We start from the raw sequence: 24,371 nt of genomic DNA on the forward strand, positions 1-24,371 counted from the left end.
TTTTATTTTTAGTAGAGACAGGGTTTCACCATCTTGGCCAGGCTGGTCTTGAACTCCTGACCTCGTGATCCACCCGCCTTAGCCTCCCAAAGTGCTGGGATTACAGGCGTGAGCCACCATGCCTGGCCAAGAACATAGGCTATGTTTTGAACTTCTGTGTGTGTTACAAGGCTTTGCATTAACTGCGCCCTCATGCAACTTTCCTAACCTTGCCTCTCTCCTATCAGGGACATTCTACTTCAGTCAGGAGAACATCCTATAGTGTTAAAGTCCAGACTGATTTGTTCCCCTGGACCTGTGATTGCTAGTACAACTGTTACTCGGTGTCTGTGGGGGATTAGTTCCAGGACCCCTTGCAGATACCAAAATCTACAGATGCTCAAGTCCCTGATCTAATACAGCTCAGTATTTGTGTGTAACCTATGCACATCCTCCTGTACACTTCAAGTCATCTTCAGATTACTTATAATACCTAATATAATGCAAATGCTCTATGTAAATAGTTGTTATACTGTATTTTTAAAATTTATAGTATTTTTTACTGTATTTTTATTATTATTATTATTATTTGAATGTTTTCAATGTGAGGTTAGTTGAATCTGCAGATGTGGAACCTGCAGATATGAAGGACTGGCTTTACTTTCTCCAGCCTCTCTTTCCCTGTCCTTCAATGCAGGGTTTTTGTTAAACACCATATCCTTGGCTCATTTATCTGTGCTTCTAATCTGATGGGTTCTATGTTAACAGGGATATGTCTTCCCAACTTCACATGCCAATTTTACCCTTATTGGTAGGCTCCTTCTGAAGGTCCATATGTCTTTTTCATGTACTTATGTGCAGTCACAAAATACTGAAAACTGTGCCTTCTGTTTATATAACATATCTATTTATAACACACTTCAAAAATTTTATCCTAACTACTGAGAGGTGAGCAGTGCAGCTGCTAACCTCATTTGCAAATGAGAGAATTGGTTCAAAATGACTGAATAACTTCCAAAATGTATGTGTCCAATAAATTGTAGTGATTAGAATTAGACTCCACTTGAGAGCCTTTTTCACATTAGAAACCTGACAACAGTGGTTTTTTCCCTGCCTATAGGCCTTGCCGAGCCTAGTAGAGTTCTGTGCATGATGAACTCACTGAGGGCACTGGACACAGGCTCACACAGGGTCTGTATTATGGTGCTGATTTGGGCCACTTTACCTCGAGAGAATTAACTTACTTTAAACTCCACTGTAGACATTTATAAAATGAAGAGTAAGACACCATGTTTTCATAGGATTTTTAAAAAACACATAACACTTTATTAATTCCCTTTCTCTTATCTTCATCTCTTTTTTCTTCTCCTTTTCTCTCTTTGTTTTCTTTTCAGTCAGTTCAACAATTAATTGGTGCGCACCTACAATGTGCAAAGCAATATGCTAGGGTTCACAGGGGAATGCAAAGAGGATGCTGCTTATAGCTTGTTATGGCAAGAAACTTTTCTTCTCTCTTTTCTGTTCTCCATTTTTCTCCATTCTTCTCTTCTTCCTACCTTCTTTTTCCTCTGATGTTCAAGTAGCCCTCATCATTTCCATAAATTTCCAAGGCTTCAGCTTTGGTCAAAGGGAAGGCACTCAACCAAGGGCCAATGAGCGAGTTTAACATTCTTGTGGTCCTTTGCATCTGCACACCCAGGACTCATAAATACTCAATATAAAAGCTTTGGGGGTTTTGCTCTGTGACAGCTGGGGGCTCCATGTAATTTAATGCATGATACAGCACTTTTGACTAACTCTGTGTGAGAGACTACTCAAATAGGAATAAAATATCACTTTGCAAAATACATTTAAATTATTTTTCTTCTAAAACTTTGTGACTTTAAAGCCTTAAAATCTATTTTTTGAAAGTCAAAAAATAACAGATGTTGGCGAGGCTGTGGAGAAAAGGGAATGCTTATACACTGTTGTTAGAAATTTAAATTAGTTTAGCCACTGTGGAAAGCAGTTTGGAGATTTCTCAGAGAACTTAAAGCAGAACTACCATTCGACCCAGCAATCCCATTACTGGTTATATACCTAAAGGAAAAGTAATCATCCTACCAAAAAGACACATGTGCTACACTGTTCATCTTAGTACTATTTACAGGAGTAAAGACATGGAATCAACATAGGTGCCTATCAGCAGTGGAGTAGATAAAGAAAATGTGGTACATATACACCATGGAATACTACACAGTCAAAAAAAATGAAATCATGTCCTTTGTAACAACAGGGGTGCAACTGAAGACCATTATCCTAAGTGAATTAATGCAGAAACAGAAAACCAAATATCACATGCTCTTACTTGTAAGTGAGAGCTAAATCTTGGGTACTCATGCACACAAAGATGGGAGCAATAGACACTGAGAACTCTAGAAGGAGAGAGGGACGGGGACAAGGGCTGTAAAACCTCCTGGTGGACACTATGTTCACTCTCTGGGTGTTGGGATCAATAGAAGCTCAAACCTCAGCATCTTGCAATATATCCTTGTAACAAACCTGCACCATGTGCATCTCCTGAATCTAAAATAAAACATTTTATTTATTTATTTTTTTTGAGATGGAGTCTCACTCTGTTGCCTGGGCAGGAGGGCAGTGGCATAATCTTGGCTCACTGAAACTGTGCCTCTCAAATTCAAGCAATTCTCCTGCCTCAGCCTCCCGAGTAGCTGGAATTCCAGGTGTGCCAACACGCCAGCTAATTTTTGTATTTTTAGTAGAGATGGGGTCTACTATGTTGGCCAAGCTGGTCTCGAACTCCTGACCTCAAATGATCCACCCACCTCGGCTTCACAAAGTACCGGGATTACAGGCGTGAGCCACCGTGCCCAGCCTCTCATTCCTCTTCTACACCCCACATAAGGTGCATGAATCATTAGACACATCTATTTTTTTTCCCTAAGGCTACATATTCTTAAAAGTAGTTTAAGTTACCTATTACCTCTAGGCTTTTTTCCATAAAAATCATCAGTAAATTATATGCCAAACATATGGTTTTTTTCTCAAGAACACAGTTAAAATAGACTTGATTCCTCTTTGCTGTCTCCAGTCCTCTTAATATTCATAGCAATAGGTATTTACCTATCACCACAAAACACACAAAAAGACTGGTGATTGCTTAAATCCCAAGAGAGCAAAGTAGAAGAAACCAGAAAGAAGGAAGCAAGTGCAATCATGATTAGGCACTTACTCTGCATCTGTGGCTGGGTTAGGAACATTCATAGGACTTCATGAACCCTACTAAGTTTAAACCTGCTCTTTTACAAATGTGGAAACTGAGGCTCAGAGGGGTTAAATGATTTGCCCTGTGTCCTGCTGCTTAAAGTGTCAGAGTTGAGATTTGAACCCAATTGGTGTGACTCCAGTTTTTTAAATATTTACTGTACCAAAGCTGGAGGGGGCACACATGGGCTCTAGAAGGATGTATGGAATGGGTACCTGGGTGGGGAAGGGCTAAAGAGGGGGCCTCAGTCTGTTTGACCAAGATATTTTCCTTCTCTGATTCCTGCCCCAAATGTAGACTACTTATCCCAAATATGGATCCGACTTTGTGTAATATTTTAATGAGAGGGTCTTCTACTAATAGGACATCTCTCTTTTGTCTTTCACAGCAATTTTGCAGGCAGTAATAGCTGGTGATCTTATGAAGGTAAGATATCTTCCTACCAAATCTTTGGCAATGCTTTAAGAACATTAAATCAACATCATTCCTCACCAAATTTCTATGTTCCCGTCTATCACTTATCATCCCCGTGCTTGCACTGGCTGAATAGAAGAGGCAAGATGTTCTTTTGAGAACTGAGCAGAGAGGGTGTTCAAGAGCACCAGGGTACTTGTCTCAGTTACTTAAAATGAACTGCATGTCCCCAGGCTGCAATGTGCACAGTGTGCCTGCCCTCTGGAAGGTGACATTCGAAGAATTTAAAGATTTCCTTTCAGGCAGGTATTGAAATGAATGCATCTGTAAGAATTACCTGGACAACACTCAGAAATGCATTCTTCAGGTCAGAGATTAATCTTTCCTTTTTATAGTTTTATACTTATGGGGATCATAGTTAGTCAAACAAGAACCTTGATCCACTTGGAATAGTTTAATTTGTGCTTATGTTTTCTGGTGAGTTTTGTTCAGAAGGAAGGAAGCAGTCACCACTGCCCTGAGGGTAAATGTAAAATCTGAAGTCAGGCTTTCTGAGTTCGGATCTTGGCTCTGCCTTACACTATCTGTGTGATTTCGTGTAATTATTTAATTCTCTCTGTGCCTTAGTTTTTTCGTCAGTAAAATGGAATAATATTACCTCTCTCTTTGGCTTGTCATGAGGAATTAATGTAATAATACATAGAAAGCTCTCAAGACTGTTCCTATTACATGGAAGGGGCTCTAAAATGTTAGCTGTTTTATTAATATTCTGATAGTGTAGATCTGTGTTTTTTTAATAGCTAAACATGGTGGAAATACAAATATTTGTTATATAATATAAACATCATCTATGAATATTCTAAAGTTATTTTTGGTCCCACATCATTTTCAGGCATCAGGCTCATGACTTCCCATATGCCCTTGCAAACCCCCTGCTGGAACTGATCTGCTCTGTAGTAATGACAGCTGCCTGAAGGCAGAGGCTACGCCTGGTTCCTCAGCCTGTGGAGTTTTAAGTTGCCATTGCAGACTGAGGAATCAATAGCCCTAAGAGAAAGCTGAAAACTCTTACCCTCAGACATAACATGTTTTTAGGCACATCTGTTGGACAAACTGAAGGACACCTATGCTACATTTTTCAACAGGTTACTAGAAGAAAACAAATGGAGAAAATGTTGCAAACATCTCGATCAGCTGCCCCCTTTAGGCACATAATCCTGAAAATGGTGCCTGAGCCACTACACAGATCATAGTGTCAATAGAAATTGTTACTCAGAAGAGTGCTGTCCAAGCAGTATATTGATGATGAGTTCAGTGCCGTTTCTTACCAGTGGATTAAGCCCATACCATCCTATACTCTGTGCACGGCCTTCCATTAGGTTTTGTGGGAAACAAAGGCATTAATATAATTGATTCCTGCCCCTGGTGGGTTTCTACACCAGAACATTTGGCAAAGCACTGTACATTTGAAACCCTTCCATTTTATTTTCTATATGCTTTCAGTTCAGGCAACTGATTTCCCAGGATCCTGAGTTTATTATCACACTTTTTTTTTGTACTTTTAAATAGAGAATCATTTGCAATGTGGGAAATCACTATATCCAGCTGGTTGTCTTATTATAGGTTGGTGCAAGAGTAATTCGGTTTTTATCATTTCAGTGACAAAAACTGCAATTATTTTTGCACCAACCTAATGCATTCTCTGTTATAATTCTTGCCTAAATGACTAAAACATGACTTAATAACATCTTATTATTTTTTGTTTGTTTTTCTTTTTGGAAATGGAGTCTCGCTCTGTCGCCCAGGCTGGAGTCCAGTGGTGCAGTCTCGGCTCACTGTGACCTCTGCCTCCTGGGTTCACACCATTCTCCTGCCTCAGCCTCTCGAGTAGCTGGGACTACAGGTGCCCGCCACCACGCCCGGCTAATTTTTTATATTTTTAGTAGAGACGGGGTTTCACTGTGTTAGCCAGGATGGTGTTGATCTCCTGACCTCGTGATCTGCCCGCCTCGGCCTCCCAAAGTACTGGGATTACAGGCATGAACCACCACGCCCGGCCAATAACACCTTATTTACTGAGAGATGGAATATTTTCTGAGGGCTTAAGGTTTTACTTTTTCTCTCTTACATATTTTCTTTATTTTCCTTCTCAAATATTCATGCCCTCTTTCTCTTCTCCAACTTCTTTTGTTTCTTTCTTCTGAGTAGAAAGTGCAATATATATAAAATATTAAATTGGGTACATGTGTATGTGTTTGTACAAGAGGGAGAGGGAGAGAAAGAAAGAGAGAGAGGGAGAGAAAGAGAGCGAGAGACTAGAGAACAGAACGTCTCTGGAGCCACCCCTGTGTGAAGGCTGTCACAAATAGCTCCTGGACAACTGGGCTGCAAAAAATGCCCATGGACTAACTGAATGTTCACGGTGTCTAGAAACAGCACAGGAAGGCAGGATCCAGGCAGTTGACCCTGAACAGGTTTGGTTGGGTCTATGCTGTTATTTGTCGATCTCCCCACAAAGAAAAGGAGTGTCATTTTAAGACAATGTGGTTGAACAGAACAGGATTCCCTTTTAGACTTTTGTGGAAAGTTGCTAGTTACTTCTTCATGCCCTCTTGCCCCCCCAGTTTAGGGATGGAAGTCCCATATGTTCCTTACCTTCATTCAGCTACTGCTTTTGATCCATGCCCTGGGAGGTCTTCCATGGCTCTTTCCATCCCCTGCTTCATGCTTCCCTGGTGCTTCTCTGAGACCTTTGTGATGTTCCCGTCCATTACTGTGTGACTCTTTACCTATCTGTCTCCCCCATGGGCTGTGAGGGCTTTGGGCACAGTGACTGAATTGTATTCACATTTATCTTCCTGACATCTAGCACATGACAATTCTATGGATGTATTTGAGTGAAGACGTGAACTCTGAATTTACGTTCTTTTTTTAAAAAAATATTTTTAATTGACAAATGATTATACATATTCGTGGAGTACATAGTGATGTTTTGATACATATAATATACAGTGATCAGATCAGGGTAATTAGCATATCCAACACCTCACACATTTATCATTTCTTTATGTTGGGAATGTTCAACATCCTCTTTCTAGCTATTTACAACTATTTAATATATTATTAACTATAGTCATCCTACAATGGTATAGAACACTAGGGCTTATCCTTTGCATTTATGTCATTTATGCTCTTTCACCTTATGGGATGTCTGATTATCTATAATGTGTGCCATCTAACTTCTTAAAAGATAATGTGCTCATTTTGCTTATTACCTGCTGGGTTATCTAATTCTCATTTGTCCCAAAATGACCTATTAGAAGCTTCATGTAGGCACTCTTGTCCTGATATACTGTAGTTTGGAGATGAGGGACTCATTCACATTTTCTGTAATGTTCAGTGTTTTATAAACTTAGACCATATCCTCATTTAGCCACCTTATCCTCAGGCTACAAAATTCTGTTAGTTTGTTTTTTTCCAGTCTTCTCTCACATAGAAACTATTACATTTTCTGAATCATTTTGGGTCTCACTCTGTACATCATCTCTAGCCTGTTAGGTATGTGTTGGGTGATTAACACAAGGTTTGCAGGCTGGGCTAAAGATCTGGATGAAGAAAGAAGCCAGGCGTGTGTTCGTGTGCGTGCATGCATGCATGCGTATGTGTCTAGACTTGTATTCAGTGATCTTACACAGGAGAGACAAAGCAGCTTTGATATTTGGTATATAGTTTCATAAGACTAAAGAAAAACTGAAGGACGCGGGCAAGAAGCTTAGCTACAGTCATCAAGGTATTCCTGCTTATAGCCATAATTACTCTTTCACTCAAGAGAATGCTAAGCCAACATAGAGAGGCTTTTGTTTTCCACTCTACCCCTCACTCCCTTGAGACAGAGACCATAGAGACCAGTGCTCAGAAAATAAATGAAAAAAGTAATTCAGCATGATTCAGTTTCCCTAGCCTGTTCAATACCCACAGACTCTCTCCAGAGTTAGAAGAGACACTGGTCATCTCTGTGAGTGATAACACAGTCCAGGAATGTTACTTCATCTTTTTGACTTTTCTCTATGTCCTCTGACATAGACATTATGGTGTGCTACATGACTCTTATTTTATTACCAGTTAGCTGTTATCCTTGTTATCCTTGTTCCGGATTCTGCCTGAGCTTCTTTTTGTATGTCTCTCTTGCAGCTAATAGAAAGCTATAAAAATGGAGGCAGTCTGCTAATTCAGGGACCAGATCACTGTTCACTCCTTCACTACGCAGCTAAAACCGGCAACGGGGAGATTGTGAAATATATCCTTGACCACGGTGAGTAGGCATAATGAACTTACCAAGGATCACTTATCTGTGAAATCCATTGCATTTTGCATTTTCTAAGATGCCTTTCATCCAGACGGTCTTCAGAATGGCAGAAATACTCTTGAACTTTTAGCCGACTGCCCCTGCTTATTTGAGACAGTCGTGGTTGCAGACCACTGACACATAGGGGCCGTCCTAACCAAGCAATTAATAGAAACAGTATTCATACCAAGTTCTTTACAGGCTATTTTTCAGACTAATTACTTTTTTTTTTTTTTAAATAGGGGACAAAAATAAATGCAGCCTGGCATCGTACACTTTATTTTTTCTAGAGCTCTTCTCTAAATTAATGAGTTGGGATTCCCTGCCTAATCCATATTTGTGGTTCATCATTGTGAAGATTCATGAGGATAATTTTTTTACATCTTTCTAGTTTCTCCCCTCTTTTTGTGTGTGTGTGTTTGGTCTCATTTATCTTTTCTACCCAAGTTACACTGTATTCTCTTTGAAAACGTCTGGTACTATTGTGTTATCTGTGGCAGATCCTACTAACCTTCCAGACTGCTTTCTAACTGGATTTCTAATTTGTTGCCAGATCATTTGCAGGAAGTAGCAGGCACTATAGCACCTGCCTCTAAAAACCCTTTGGAAGCATAAACACATTTGATGAATACTAAATCTAAACGGTTACATTCAACTTATCATGTTTCATAGTATTTCCAGGAATAAAGTGGAAAAAATACTGCCTAGCTAGGCTGTTTTAAACGAGAAGGAATGAAAGAGTCTAATTCTACTGGACCTTGGTATACAGAGAGACTGGAAAAGTTTCTTTGAGCCCTGATAGTCAGCCGATGGCCGACTCCTTTTGCACCCAAATTCAGCCTGTAGACAGTAAGCATACTCGTAAACATTCACATCCTTTTTGCTCCTTTCTTTTTTTTCTTTTTTCTTTTTTTTGCAATTCAGCAAGTATGTGTTATTCCATTCATTGATTCATTCATTTAACAAATACTTGTGTAGTCCCTAACAGGAGCTGCCTGTTATAGATGGTACACACACAAAAATAAAATACAGTCACTGTTTTCAAGTAATTGCAGGCTAAAGAAAAAATAAGATCATGTGTATAATTAAATTTAAAACAGATATGTGGAGCTGTTTTAAGTCCTATGGTAAAGCCACAGATAACGTAGCTACCATTTGTCAAGCACATATTTGCCAATTGTTTATAATAGACGCATCCCATCATTTGATCTTCACAAGGTCCTTGCAAGGTAGGTACCAAACTATCAATTACGTTAGACACCCCTTGCTTTGTCTTCAGCACCTTCTCACTGTGGAGATTCTGCTTGAACCCTTGGTCTGAAATACGGTGGAAAGGGAGGGTTGGAAAAAGGAAAGACCAGGAAAACAGAAGGGCTGTGATGACAAAATTTCTTTACTCCTTGTAGGCTGGGTTGGATAATCCCAAACCCGTCTGCCCTGGAAAGCCTAGGTAGGTAGGATGTATTTTTGGTGCTAAGTCTGGGGCTTGTATCATTCCATCTCCCATTTCCCTGGCTATTCAATCTCTTGCAGTTAAAACTATTCTTTTCTGGGCAAGAGTGAAGCCACAGTGCTACTATATTCTTTTTCCCTGAATAAGAAAATATCTCAGGATTTCTACTGCACAAAGCTCAGGTGAGGGTTAGATGTATACTGTCACTTTATTTTTCTTTAGCTCAGGTTTAAAGTTCTCCTAGTTGCTGTCTTGTTGATCACTTCCAATCTACTCTTTTTAGTATACCCTTTACCCAAGAGATTGAATGCTTGCTTAGATACCTTAAGACATTTGGTGCCCACCTACCCTTTCTCTGGAGTTAGTTGATACACTGGCCATCTATTTGAGTGACAACACAATCCAGGAATCTCTCTCTCCACATCCCCCCACCCATCTTTTCATCTTTCCTCGAGAAGCAGTATTTCCTCCCCTAGTCCTAGGATCCTCTCTGTATCCACCGTCTCACTTGGTCTCATTTAGGAGGCTGCAGTCAGCCCCTTTTTTGGATGAGGCTTTATTGAAGATGGACTCTCACATGTTTGGGGCTTTCAGCTGGGATGGCTATGGAAGGCCAGGACACCTAAGCCTTTCTCAACACCTGGTCTTTTTTTCCCAAGATTCTTCACAGCATGGTAGTGCTGGGTTCCCACGGGTGATAGTGGAAGCTGCCAGATGTCCTGAAGCTAAGTTGGGAAGTTCTGGTTGCTCTCTACTGTATACTGTTGGCTAAAACAAGTCACAGGGCCAGCCCAGACTTAAAAGGTTGGGAAACAGATTCCACTGTTTGATGGCCAGAGCTGTGAATAATTCATGGAGATATTTAATCTACCACACTCTCTTATGTCCCGGTCTCTGCAGTTTAAAGTGAGCAATGTCCTGAACTTCTGACTCACCTGGAATCCCTTAGAGCTTCATTTTTCTATTTGACTTTGGTTCTGGGTCCTAAGAACCCAGGTTTCATAAATAAAAATACAAGATGGCCAGGCATGGTGGGCCCATAGTTGCAGCTACTTGAGGCTGAGGTGGAAGGATTGCTTGAGCCCAGAAGGTGAAGGTTGAGTGAGCTAAAATTGCACCCCTGCACTCCAGCCTGGGCAGCTGAGCCAGACCCTGTTTCTTGAAGAAAAAAAAAATGATAACAATAATGAAGGTTTTAACATAAGTATAGCCCATGCAATATTTGAAATATGATTATACTAAAAATGAAAACAGCAGGACTCCTCATCTGAGTCGCCCCAGGGACATGAATGATGAGTCCTGGGATGATATCACCCTAACACAGTAGCTTTTCACTTCCTCTATTTCCTCTCTTTCCCCTGCCTCCAAAAATAGGGCCTTTGAAAGCACCATTCATCCAAGCTCACAGGACTTGGAGTTTCTAACCCCAGATGTAGATCAGTACACACCTACTTTGCCTGGCATCAATTCATCTGGCACATTAGTCTCTGAGGGCTTTGATCAAAACCTAACATTCCAATACATATCTGTTTCTTATTAACCTGCAGTGACTTTTGCAAAGACTGAGTCACATAATACCACTCCACCCAAGGGGAAGGACACAAAGGAATTCAGTCTTTTTTTGAGGGGTGGGAGTGCTTAGTCTTCCAATGCTTTGGTTAGATGTTATAAATTAATCAGCTTAATATTTATGCTCACTAGAAGAAACACAATATTCACAGTAATCATCCTAACTTCACTTCTAGGCAAATAATTCCTGAGGTCTCAGAAGGCATCCTATACCCTTCCTGCCTCACCAGGATCTCTAATCGCACAGGGAGAAAGACTGTAGAGATGGAAGAGCACAATCCATCTCTTTTGTTTGCAAATAAAATGTTATTATGATGTTCAGTCCAAGGATCACTGCATTTTTGAAGGATGACAACTTTTAACACTTTACTACTATAGCTGAATATGGAGACTCAAATGCAATTGATTCTTATTGAAATTAGTTTTTATCAACCTTGATAGACATTGTCAATTTCATTCTCGATGTCTATCTTAACTTTTTTATTTATTCAGAAATATGGATGTAAAATCATTTGATAGAGCCTAATTCACCTAATTCCACAAGAGCTAAACACTTCAGCTCAACTGTTGTTTTGTTTGTTTTTTAATATCTTTAGTTGCTAATTCAGTTTATATTAACCTTTGCATTTTATTGAAAACTATCATAGCAAAACCACTCCTCTCTTTTTGATGATAGAAACTCCTTTAAATTGTAGTGTTTTTGAAGTCAGGCACAAGTACACAGAAACTTGTCAATACCTTTTCAATACTGTAGTCACCTTCTTAAGGTGATCTCTGTTGATTGAAATAGTCTCTGCTAACTTAGTAATGATGATAACTCTGAAATACCCTGACCTGACAAAGAAAACAGCCTTTCCAAGAAGCCTCAGTAAGTCTGGGATTTAGGGATGTATACCAGACTATGGCATTGTATTTTTAAATTAGCATCAGATTTGCAATAGGTAAGTCTGATCAGTTTGAATTCATGTAAATGAAAATAAATAAATAAATAAATAAATAAATAAATAAAAGTTTTACATTATGCCAAAGATCAAGAAAGACATTCCTCCTGGTTGTTGAATATTGCAAATCTTTTAAAGCCTTTGTTGTTCATTTACTTATTTTCCAGTTTGGTTTATGTCTGTCCCATGGTTTCATGTGACATAAATCTGAAAAATTGTTCAAAGACTTGACTGTAATGATGGCTTTAGTAATAGCAGTTCTGAAGGATTCACAGGCTCTTTTCCAGGTGCACAGCTGATGTTGTTTGTGGCTCTTGAGTTGACACTTCGTTTGCTTCCTGCAGCCTTACTCCTGAGCCCCTCTCCCCTCTGCTCTGCCCTCTTCTTCATTGGCTCTGGTCAGGAGTGTGGGCCGCCACCATCAAGAGGACACCTGAACAAGAGTCCTGAGATTAGTTATTCTCCCAGACACAACAAGCAGCAACTGATTTCTCTTCCATGGGCTCTTTTAAAGCAGGCTGGGGGCTGTGCCACATGAGATGTGCGGTATGTTCTGAAAGCGCCATGGGAGGCTTGAGTTTTTTTTCAGCTTGCATCTTCTTCCTTTGGATGTCTTCTCTCATCTATACAGCATGCTGCTTTCCTTTATGAAAAACTGGAATTTGGACATTTAGAGAGTTGAAAAGAGACTCGGTGAGGAAGAGTTAACAATTCCACAGAGACTGGGAGAGAGACTAAGGATGCAGGGATTCCAGCTGAGATTCCTCTCAGTGCTTCCCGCTTTTCAGCTCCTTTCAACCATATTTTCTGCCCACTCCCTCCCCCTCGTTTGCCCCTCCGAGGGACTTTTGTGTTGTTTCTTTCCTTCACCACCCTGCACACTCTGCTCTTTTGTTTTTATTCTCCCCACGCCTACCCCATTGCCTCCTACTGGTTTTCCTGATAGAAATCTCACTCATGCATTTCCTTTTTTATTTCAATGGGTTATTTTGTCTTCCCTCTTTTTCTGTCTTCAGTCTTTCTTTTCTCTTTTTTTTAACCCCCCTTTTTCTGCTTCTGGTCCCAGAGAGAACTGACCACCATCCTGCTGGGACAGGATGACAGTGCTGTTAGCATTCCCAGTGCCAGCTCTCCCCACATCTGTGCAGCTTTTGTCCTGTGGCAGGGGAGGATTTGGAATGGTCTGCTGGCAGCGTCAGGGAGACTAATGGGAAATGAGGGCCCAGAGAGAGGCCATGGGAAGTGGAAGGAATAGCAAAGGGGATTTGGAGGCATTGGTGTGGGAAGCAAATTAAAGGATGCATGTGACAAAAGGCACGTCATATAGAATACAGATATAATATTGATGACAAAGTCACATCAGCGGGAGCTGGGGTATCCAACAGAAGAGCCTATGGAATGAATACTGGGCAGCAACATTGTAATTTGGAAGGCCTGGCTACTTAACATGATGTTCACTTTCTCATTTTGAAAGATTTGTGAAGTTTTGCTTCCTTTCGCATTCCCTGGGCGTCTCCTGAATACTGATGTGTATGTCCACTTAACAGAATTTTCTTTCCCTTAATTTTCAGACCATTTCCCATATAGCACAGTCTTTTGAATCCATGTTTCAATTGCGAATCTTTCTCTTAAAGTGATATTGGCTGGGATCCAAAATGATTTTAAAATGTCTTTTATTCATTCATTTATTAAAACATTTTAATTCTGTCCCAGGCACTTGTGAGGAAAAAAAAGTTTCTGTAACAATCACTGTTAAACTCTATTGTTCTAAATGTTCTAAATGCATTATCATATTTAATTTTTACAACCCTATACAGTAAGCTCTCATCTCCATTTGACAAGTGTTGAAAACTGAAGCATAGTGAAGTTAGGTTACTTGCCAAAATTCATCCATACGTGAGAGATGGTTTGTGTCCTCCATATTCCTAATACCAGCAAGGGAAATGAAACGTGGATAAACAACCACAATGCAGGGCAGTGCCATGGGAATGTCATAAGCAGAGTTCAGGTGACAGCTGGTCTAGGGTTCTGGAAGAGCAGTGGCCGTTTTCATCTGAAATTTTCATGGAGAAATCTGCACCCATATCTCCTCAAAAGGGATTTTACAGTATTTTTTCTGATTCAGGTCAGCCAAAGGATGAAGGGGGGACATTTCAGTAAACCCTGGAAGAGACAGGGACCTGAGATTTCCTTTTCTATTGAGGAAACAACAGTGAATTCTCTGCTGACAACTTGATGGTCTCCCTTGAAATTCCTTAGGGGAGATGGCATAGTGTCCGCAATCAGAATGTATGTGTATATAAAACAAGCCCCAAACTCAAATGTTGCCCATTCATGTACATTGAAGGAATTCAGTTGTCTTTATTTTTATTTTTTTGAGACAGGATCTCGCCCTGTCACCCAGGTTGGAGTGCAGTGGTCCAGTCATGACTCACTGTAACTTTGATCTCCTGGGCTCAAGCAATCTTCCCTCCTTAGCCTCTGGAACCCCTAGGACTACAGGCATGTACCACCACGCCCAGCTAATTTTTTTTTTTTTTTTCTTTTTTTAGAGCTGCGGTCTCACTATGTTACCTAGGCTTGTCTTGAATTCCTACACTCAAACAGTCCTCCCACCTGGCGATCCCAAAGTGCTGGGATTACAGACGTGAACCACCGTGCCTGACTAGTCTTTATTTTTTTCTCTCTTGTTTTTCTCCTTTTGTCTCCTTTCCTTTATTAGTGAGACTCAGATTAACTTTTCAAAAATCATAGGTGTTATTGTTTCTACACTAAAAGTCACAGAGTACAGTTAAACTCCACATTGTCCAGTTAAAGCATAGCTCACCATTGGGCAGTGCAGGTTCAAATAAGGAGAACAGCCTTGTCTTAAGCCTCTCCTGGCATCCACTCTCTGTAAGTCCTTCCTTGCTAGCATTATGCAAACAGCCATCTTAAAGCAGGCCACGAATGATTAGAAAACGTACCTGTGCTGTTAAAAATAGCTGCCCATTCTCTTCTGTAGTCAGCTGGTTGCTACTTTTGCCTCTTCTTGTCCAGTGTTCAAAACGTTCTGCTATTTTGTGATCATCTATGTTGATGGGAGAATAAGGAAAGATGAAGTGAATTAAATTGATTATTTGAGAGCCATTCCCCAAATCTTTAATTGGCGTTTTTTTTTTTTTTTTTTTTTAAGATATTAATTAAGAGCAAAAGTTTCTTGCCTTGGTATTAGTGCCTCTGCCTCTCACCTCTGTCAGCTGCAGAGGATGAAAGGGTGCAGAGGGAGGGAGAGTGATGGGTAGCCGTGGGCATGCCTGACTCACAGACTGGATAATCAGCTCTGGAATAATTCTGGGTTGGCTGCGTTTGTAGTGATTCTGGTCACAAATTGTGAAGAACAGCTTTTTCCCTTGTCCCCACCTTCATATTGTCAAATTATTGCTATGCTAGCCCAATTAAAATGCTTGAGGATCCCCTCACTTGCATAGAGGCTTAGACCCTGGATGACTGTGGACTCACCGTGACAAGGCTCTGAGAGCACTGAATGACAGTGCTGAATGAAGGAGAAAAGTAAACAAGGCCTCTGTTGCCTAAATAGTTGTGCAATTAGCAGTACCAATGGGAACAGAGCTACTAATGAGTCTAGGCTGCTCATATTCATGGAATTTCTTTCAAGAGGAGCAGCTTAGAATGTTCTCTGAAGGTGACAGGGACTCTAAGAGCACCATTGGGCACTTAAGCCCCTTGCTGACGTTGTAAAGAGTGCCCTGTTGGCAGCTAAATAGGCCTGAGGTGCTTAGTTCTCAGGACATAGAATTTGAGTCAACAAGTGGCTTCACATGTAAGTGGGAGTAAAACAACCCTTTCATACCACCTTCCTTCACTGAGGATCCCATATCTTGACATAGTGTCAACTGTATCAGGACAGAGAATAGGACACTTCATGCTATCTAAAGTTGAAGCAGTACCTGTGGTGTGCCAGGCACTGTTTCAAACACACTATGTGTATTGACTCTTTTCTTTCTTTTTTTATTTTTTGAGATGGGGTCCCACTCTGTTGCCCAGGTGGGAGTGCAGTGGCACATTCTCAGCTCACTGCAATCTCCGCCTCCCGGGATCAAGTGATTCTCCTACCTCAGCCTCCTGAGTAGCTAGGATTGCAGGCGCACACCACCATGCCAGGCTAATTATTGTATTTTCAGTAGAGACAGGGTTTCACCATGTTGGTCAGGTTGGTCTCAAATTCCTGACCCCAAATGATCCACCCACCTTGGCCTCCCAAAGTGCTGGGATAACAGGTGTGAGCCACCATGCCCAGCCCTCTTGAACTCTTACAACAACCCTGTGAGATAAATATTATTATTAATTTGACTTTACATGTGTGATAACCGAGGGCTGAGAGATTAATTAGACTTGGCCAAGACCTAGTCTGTAGTAGAGCTGGGATTTTTAACCAAGAAGGGATAGCTCGAGAAACCTTACCCCTGGTCACTGTCCTATCCTGCTCTGCACTTTTGGGATGTGTATGGGAGGATGATGATCATTATTCATGTTTTCTTAGAATCACAGGACCAAGGAACAAAGAGCTATGAGTTAAATCTTTGTTGTTTCCTTAATATAGGGTAGGTGCCAGAAGGATACAAAAAACAACTGAGGTGTTCTTATATTCGACAGATGTAGAAAAATTTGTTTATGGAAGGCACATATTCAAAAAGTGAATACATAGCATGAGGGTAGAACCAAATAAGTGCTTTGGGAGTTGAGAGAAAGAATACATTCCCTCTGTCAAAGGTCATCTTGTCACAGACTAGCCTTTGAAGAACATGTCAGATTTAGACAGGTGGCTATTCTGGGTAGGTAGAGCTGGAAAAGCCTGAGAAATACATGGTTGAGTGTGCAGTTACCACTTTAGCTTTTGTGAAAAAAGAAAATGGAACCCTGGGAACAAATTGAGGAAATGTAGTTCCAGATGAAGGACTGTGAGCTCCAGTGTTTAAACACTTGGAAGTAAGCGGGAGGTATGATGTATTGGAAACCTAGAAATCTAGATGATGTAAGACCTTCTTATCTTTCTTAGTAACTACTTCTGCATACTAATAATGTTCCAGGTAGATACCTGTTAGGAAGTCTATTTGTCAAATAGGACAAACAGAAAAGACAAATAGGAGAGACTTTGTAAGAGAAGATTCACCTGGTCCCAGTGAATAGCAGGTGTGAAAAAGAAGAGGTCAAGATGATTTGGATGACCAGGAGAATTATGAAATCCCATAACATCTCTGTTATATTGTCCTTGGCCAATGACTTTCAGGGTGAGAGTGATAAGCTCTTCTACCCCTTCTTACTATGCACAACAAGTTACTTTTTAATGATATTGATATCCACCAATAAAGAGAGTAAATCCCCAGGATCATCTTTCTAAAGACTAAAATACTCAATGCCTGACACTTACAAGCATATTTATTCATCCATTCAACCAAATATTTCAGCATCTACTTATCTCCAGGCTCTATACTAGGCACCAAGGAATGACACAATGCTAGACAAAGCATGGGCCAAAACTTTAAGGGGTTTTCTGGAGTCTAGTTATAGGGAGAGATAAATCAGTAGGTTATTTTAAAGTAGTTTGTTAAGTGTCATGATCAGTAACATGATCATATATCCCCCCTTGCCTGGGGTGGTCTCCACTTGGATGATAAATCCCATTACCCATTCAACTATAGGAAATAGGGTCAGTACATAAAGTGAGGGATTATATAGGCAGGTATTTAATAAGCTGTTTGAAGTGGGATCATAAAGGGCTTTATGGGGGGAAAAAGTCTCAGCTGATACCCACAGGCTGAAGAGGGCAAGAGATGGCAGGGAGAGAAGCAGTGGTACAGAGCTAGAAAGGTGGACATTCCAAGCAGCGTTTGTAGACTGGATGGATTAATTCGTGAACACACAAAACATTGTGAAAGGGAAATTCACAGAATATTTCCATTCTTAAGGATGCATCTATAGTCATTTGATGTATATGCATAGTATTTCTTTCTGGTCTGAGAAGGGAAATCTTATAAAAAGTGGAATTGTACCCTAGATGATATATATAATGTCGTACAGCCTTAATATTATGCTTCATGAGATGCCATCCCAAGCAACTTGTTTGAGAATGAGAAATGGCCCTGATTCCTAAACCCCACCTGATCTGCCCCTTTCTCCCTAGTTGCCACTTAATTATTTTTCAGTTATTCTATTCCAGTTTTATTTTGTAAACTTGATTGAAAGCTTCTTGACAGCAGAGACCATACCATTCTTTTGTATCTACCATTCTGTACATATTGGTTCATGGAGACTGGGAGTTTGGTAATGAGGAGGTAGAGGGATCCTTTTATTTTTCTTTTTGTCTTATTATTCCTATCCCCAAATTTAGCTTTCAAAGGCATTTTCATTTTGTGACTATAGATTTTCTGTTAATGTTTAGTTTTTGAGCTTATTTTTTGACGGTCATCTTGCTTTCTTCTTATTTAGGACCTTCCGAGTTATTGGATATGGCAGACAGTGAAACGTGAGTGTTGCCTGTTATTACATAGTCTAGGTTATTTTCTTCAGAACATATCTGGGAGAAGAATGTAATCTATAGGGCATATCATAGGTAATTTTAATTTAATTAATTCAAAGTCCACTTTCAACTTTGTTCATAACTGTGCAGGGCTAATTGCCTAAATAAAAAATTACACAATAGAAACTGATGACAATTGTCATAATGCTTGCCTCCATAGTAAGTGCTAATCATCATTTAGAGCTTGCTTCAAGCAATGTACTTCTGCACTGGTGCATCTTGGAATGCTGAGAAGTCTAAATAATTACACTTACCTTTTAATGTACCCATCACATTTGTTCGTTCTCAACTGGGGTTTCTGAGAAAATGGGACCCTACTGCCCTGAGGCATTATGCACATGTAATGGCATAACTTCTTTCTGTTAGTCTAGAACAGCACAAGTTATGAACCACCACTGAAGAACTAAGAACATAGTCACTCTATCTTCTGTCTTCTGTGGTTCAGAGAAGGGATCCTGATTGAAAAAGTCATCAGCTCTGGGATGGTGTCTAAACTGATGATAATGTTTGTTTTCAACCTTATTTCTAAAGCAGCAAAATAGTTACTCCTCCCCAAACAGGAACAAAGTTAGGCTGTACAACTAATCCTGAAAGCCATATTTGAAAAAGTATAAAGATGAATTGGTGTGGAGAGGAATGAGGTGGTGAGTAGCTAAGCACATGGGAAGGAGGAGAAGTAGAAATGAATAGAATGGAGGACGAATGAAAAGCAGTAGAGCTGTGGAAGAAGCTGTCTATCACTCCATAGAGCTGGTCCACAGGCCAGCACATCCTATTTGCAAGATTGTAAATGGTGCCATTACTTACTCCATTTTGCCTTCTCTAAAGGCTACTATTGATTTTTCCTGAAATACTTTGGCATTAAGCATCTTGGTGCCTTTGGGCTCAGGATAGGAATACCCTCCTCCCTATAGAGCCTGTCAGTGATGGGGAAATAGCCAGTTTCCCTTGCCCCTTCCCACACTGAGTGGCTGGCCTCAAGCCTGCTGCCTCCTGGGGAGAGCCCTGGCTCTCAAACTCTCCCAGAGTCTCACTGTGCCTCTCAGATATCCTCTGTGGCTGCCCGCTCGTTCCACCTGTCACTCACACAGAATCTAAAGTGGATAGAGCAGAGTGGGTGTTGGCCTGGCGTTTTGAACTTGGGTTCTCAGGAGATACTCCACTGTAGGCCGAGTGACCATCAACCAAGGGCCGTGTGCTGTGCCTGAAGGGCCAGAGGTGCTCCACGCTGCTCCCTGTTCTTTCACCCAGTGCCTTTCTCACTCTACTCAAATGTGTGCACAGAGAGAATGTCTTCAGTGTTCAGGTACACCTAGACAATTAGTCTGTTTAATACTGCATTCACAATCACCTAAATCAAATGGTAGTAGCTTCTTTAAAAAATTACTAAACCTAGTTAATCAACACTGCTTGGAAAGGGGGCTGGAGTCAGATATTATGATCAGGTGATGACTAGCTCAAGGAATTTTTAGAAATCCCCTTTCCCACCTCCCGAGAATGTACCCTACAGCCAAGATCTCAGCAGCCTATAGGGAAGGAGGCTGAGGAGCACTCCGACATCAGCTCCCCTCACCCCATCCCCTGCTGCCTCCAACCCCTTTATGGGTGGTTTCCCATTTCCTCTTTGATTTAGGGGTGAGACTGCACTGCACAAGGCTGCCTGCCAGCGGAACCGGGCTGTGTGCCAGCTTCTGGTGGATGCAGGAGCATCTCTGAGAAAGACGGACTCCAAGGTAACTCGATGAGTGAGTGCAAACATCCTCCCACTGGGCGAGATCGCAGGCACAGTTGCCTTTGCTTGTGACCATAGCACGGACATCCTTTCTGTGCTTATGGAAGTGCCTGGGGCTTTGGAAAAAGGAGGAAAAAATAGAGTGCTTCATTTAGAGAAACTGTGATTTAAATGTATAAGCACAAAGGGAGGGCATGTGCTTGCCTATGGGGCTTTATAAACTTCTGAACACGGTGGCCTTGGGACATTGGGGTTGTCCTACTGAACGCTAGCAGCCAAGTCGTGGGAGTTGAGGTCCGAAGCCCAGGGAGAGGGGTCAGGACCATGTTCAAAGACTTTGGTCTGACTACTGAGAAGCCCCTTTGGGGTTTTCCTTCAGTACTTACTCCAGCGTGGTTTAAATTCTATGATTTATATGGCCCCTTATATAGGTGCCAAAGAGATTATTTCCCAGCTCCCAGGACGATGGGCTCTGGCTTTGAGATGGTTACAGTCTTAAATTTGGTGTGTTTATGTAGTTCTTCATTTTAAAAAATTTCTTTCCATTTGTTTTCTAATATTCTCTAAAAGTTAACCTCAGAAATTAGATAGCATGGGAATTACTGTCATTTATAGCTATAGGAGCTAAAAGCCTATAGAAAGTTACACATACCCTTGGATCAGTAGCTGAGCCTTAAATTGAGCTCTTTTGACGCCAGTCCAGTGTTGTTTCAGCAGGTTGGTGGTTCTCATTTGGTGCCAGAACACGCTAGCCACATAACGAAATCGGTTTGTTTATGGAATCTGTTTGATTGAGGTACAGTGATTCCTGTGGCACTTGGCTAGAAAGTGGTTGGTTTCTCCACAGCAAAAGTTACGTAAACCTGAACTTCAGTGTCCACTTTCTTATAACTGTCTTAATAAGAGGGCAGTGAGGCCAGAAATGGGTAATGTGACATGTGTGCCAACCTTGATAGCATCAGCTGGCAGAGATGAGGCCTCAGGGGAAATTCTGTTTAGAACTGAGAACAGGCTGCACCATGAGTTGTTTCAGTTTACAGAGAGCACCCAAGAGAAAGGGTTGAAAGATAGAGGAAAGGAAGAGTTGTAGCTTAGTAGAGTTGACCCAAGGCTCAGCCTATAAGATAGAAGAGAGAGAGAGAGAGGAGTTAGTTTACATAGAAGATCAACCCCATAGAGCAGGGGTGTCCAGTCTTTTGGCTTCCCTGGGCCACACTGGAAAAAGAAGAATTGTCTTGGGCCACACGTGAAATACACCAACACTAGCAATAGCTGATGAGCTGAAAAATATAAAAATTGCAAAAAAAATTCTTGTGATGTTTTAAGGAAGTTTACAAATTGTATTAAGCCTCCTTCAAAGTCATCGTGGGCCGCATATGGCTTGCAGGCTGCGGTTTGGACAAGCTTGCCATAGAGGATTCTGATAAGCTCTGAGAGTTTTAGAACACTCTCAGTAGACTCCAGGAAAGAATGAACCACTTAACTCTAGAAACTTACAGAGAAGAATCTTAGTATATAGTTGAGGCCTTCATTACGCAGGTACCGAGTAGCTCAGGTTTGGGGCCCATGATTGTAACCATGACACATAGATAGATTACTTAGAAACCTAATTAATGGCTTCAGCTCCATTAGATTTATGTAAGTGATAAGAATCTGCCTATGTGTAATTTTTTCCCTGGGGCTTCCTCAATCTGCAGTTCACTTTATGAAATAACTTTACCTCCCAAGTGAACCTCTTTCCTTTCTGAACCAGGTGTATTGCATAGAAGTCTCTACTTCCCTGGCAGCCCATGAGCACCCTCGCTCTCTGACTGAAATCCCCGGCTGCCTAAGCATATCAAACACACTTGAGCTGTGTCCTGGTTTCTAGTGATCTGTTACCTGTCTGGCTAGCTAACTGGGTACACTATTTCAAATGGCAGATAATTAGGTTGGTGTAAAAGTCATTGCGGTTTTTGCTACTAAAAGTAATAATTTCTCAATGTGATGTTCTTCCCAGATGTGATTTGCACTCAGATGTTTGGATGTTTAACCTGATTGAGAAATAGACGACTTGTAGTCAGGATTAATGGAGCCAGGGTTGGTCTTGCCGGGACCACTCAGACCACAGCAGGGCAACTGCCTCTTTACCACACAAAGGCTGGTCCTACACTCAACTCAGATCATTTGAAAAACAGAGAGAAGCCATGAAAAAGAGGGTCAGACCGAACAGGAGTCAGGACACCTGGCTCTTGAGCAGGTCTTCTTTTTTATCTTTCTGAGTTTCTGAATCAGATAAAGGACTCAATGTTCATGGAAACTTGTTTCTATTTTGTGTTGTGTATGTGTCTTTTTTTTTTTTTTTAAAAGAAATTGCTTGTTTTTATAATTATAAACCCCTCACATAGAAAACTAGTAATGTAGGAAGATATGCTCCAAAAAGCCAAAAATTGCTGGAAACCTCACAACCTGGACCTAGATATAATTAAACTTTTAATGATCCCTCTTCACATGTAGATATACCTGTTTTTCTCTCTCACTGTTTTTAACTACATGAAGTCATACATACATGATATCATATAACTTTTACTCAATGTTATATTCTAGAGATCTTACTACATGAAATAATGTAGCTATATTTCATTACTTTTTGAGGAGTTTTAAATTTTGCCATTCTGTAACTTGACGCTAGGTTGAAGTTAACTGTGATAATTACAACTGAAACTTTTCCTGGAATTTTTTGGAGAGAAGCAGCATCCTGAGAATTTCTCCTATTAGAGATCAGTTCCTCAGAAATCAACTCAAAGGCCCACCTCAGCCACCTCTCTGAATATTTGAAACCTGGAAATTCCAACCTCATTATTATGGAAATAAAGACACGATTATCTACTAAGGCTGCAAACAAGTTGAATAAAAATTATCATAGGAACTTCAAACTGGTGGTTAACTGCTAAATCTCCAGTAAATAAGTAAAATTTTAGAAAGATTCTATAGCCGTTGTTACTTCCCTTTTATCCTATCCCCAGTAGGCTATGTAGAGCTGGTTGGATTGAGGTCACCTGTGTCTGTGAGGATAGCCAAGATGAAAGCTGAGAAGTCTGTGGTAATATTTATAAAACTTGTGTGCGTTTGTACATGGAGCTATTTCTTTGGTACATCAATCATGCTTCTACCCTTCCTTTGGAACTTAACGTAACATTTTAAATAGTTAAAACTATATATTGAACAAAAATTAGAAATTTTGAGCGATGCTAAGTAATTCCTACAGGCGATCAAACGAATGGACACTCTTTCTCCCTTTACTGCTGACTTCTTATTCAATGACCTCATTAAAAAAAAATCAATATATATACAAATGTGTGTGTATATGTGTCTACACAAATGTACAAAAGGCATTATAGTAGTCTGTAAGAAATTATATGACCATTTAAAATGTTGATGTAAAAAATTAATGACAAAAATTTATGATATATTACTAAGAAAGTTTGTAAAACAGTACATAAATGAATTGTGGTTTTGTTTTTTGTTTTTTTTTTTTTTTGAGATGGAGTCTCACTCTGTCACCCAGGCTGGAGTGCAGTGGCCGGATCTCAGCTCACTGCAAGCTCCGCCTCCCAGGTTCACGCCATTCTCCTGCCTCAGCCTTCTGAGTAGCTGGGACTACAGGCGCCTGCCACCTCGCCCGGCTAGTTTTTTGTATTTTTAGTAGAGACGGGGTTTCACCGTGTTAGCCAGGATGGGCTTGAGCCACCGCGCCCGGCCGAATTGTGGTTTTTTTAAAAGAAAAATATGTATAGAGGCGTATAAAAGACAAAAGCTAGTTATCAATGGAAGGTTAGTAGTGGTTATCTTAGTTTGGTGGAATGATTAGGGATATTCCTTGTCTTCTTTGTGCTTTTCAAGTTTTCTAAGATTTCTTTAATCAATATCTACCACTTTTGTATTGAGAAACCAGCTTAGTTTTTAGAGAGATGAAATAGCTATAAATTGGGGAGAACTTCACTGAAGTGTGAAACCAACAAAGAAACCTTTCAAATGTTTTGTGACTATCCCTTCCTTTTAGTTTCTGCATGTTCATTTCCCAAGTTTAGAATAATAGAGTAGAAATCTAAAT

The 24,371-nt window shown here is 40.6% G+C and overlaps 1 protein-coding gene across 2 annotated transcripts in view; it reads left to right on the plus strand.

Moving 5' to 3' along the window:
• Nucleotides 1–24,371, plus strand: part of DGKI (diacylglycerol kinase iota) — a 312,556-nt gene that overhangs the window by 282,617 nt on the left and 5,568 nt on the right. For both annotated transcript variants that reach the window (XM_033193175.1, XM_033193176.1), the window contains 4 exons: nt 3,633–3,670; nt 7,850–7,970; nt 18,456–18,492; nt 20,180–20,279. In XM_033193175.1, coding sequence (XP_033049066.1) covers nt 3,633–3,670; nt 7,850–7,970; nt 18,456–18,492; nt 20,180–20,279 — 296 coding nt within the window. The remainder of the gene's footprint in view (nt 1–3,632; nt 3,671–7,849; nt 7,971–18,455; nt 18,493–20,179; nt 20,280–24,371) is intronic.

Source organism: Trachypithecus francoisi, unplaced genomic scaffold (assembly GCF_009764315.1).
Source record: "Trachypithecus francoisi isolate TF-2019V2 unplaced genomic scaffold, Tfra_2.0 Lachesis_group4, whole genome shotgun sequence".
NCBI lineage: Eukaryota > Metazoa > Chordata > Mammalia > Primates > Cercopithecidae > Trachypithecus > Trachypithecus francoisi.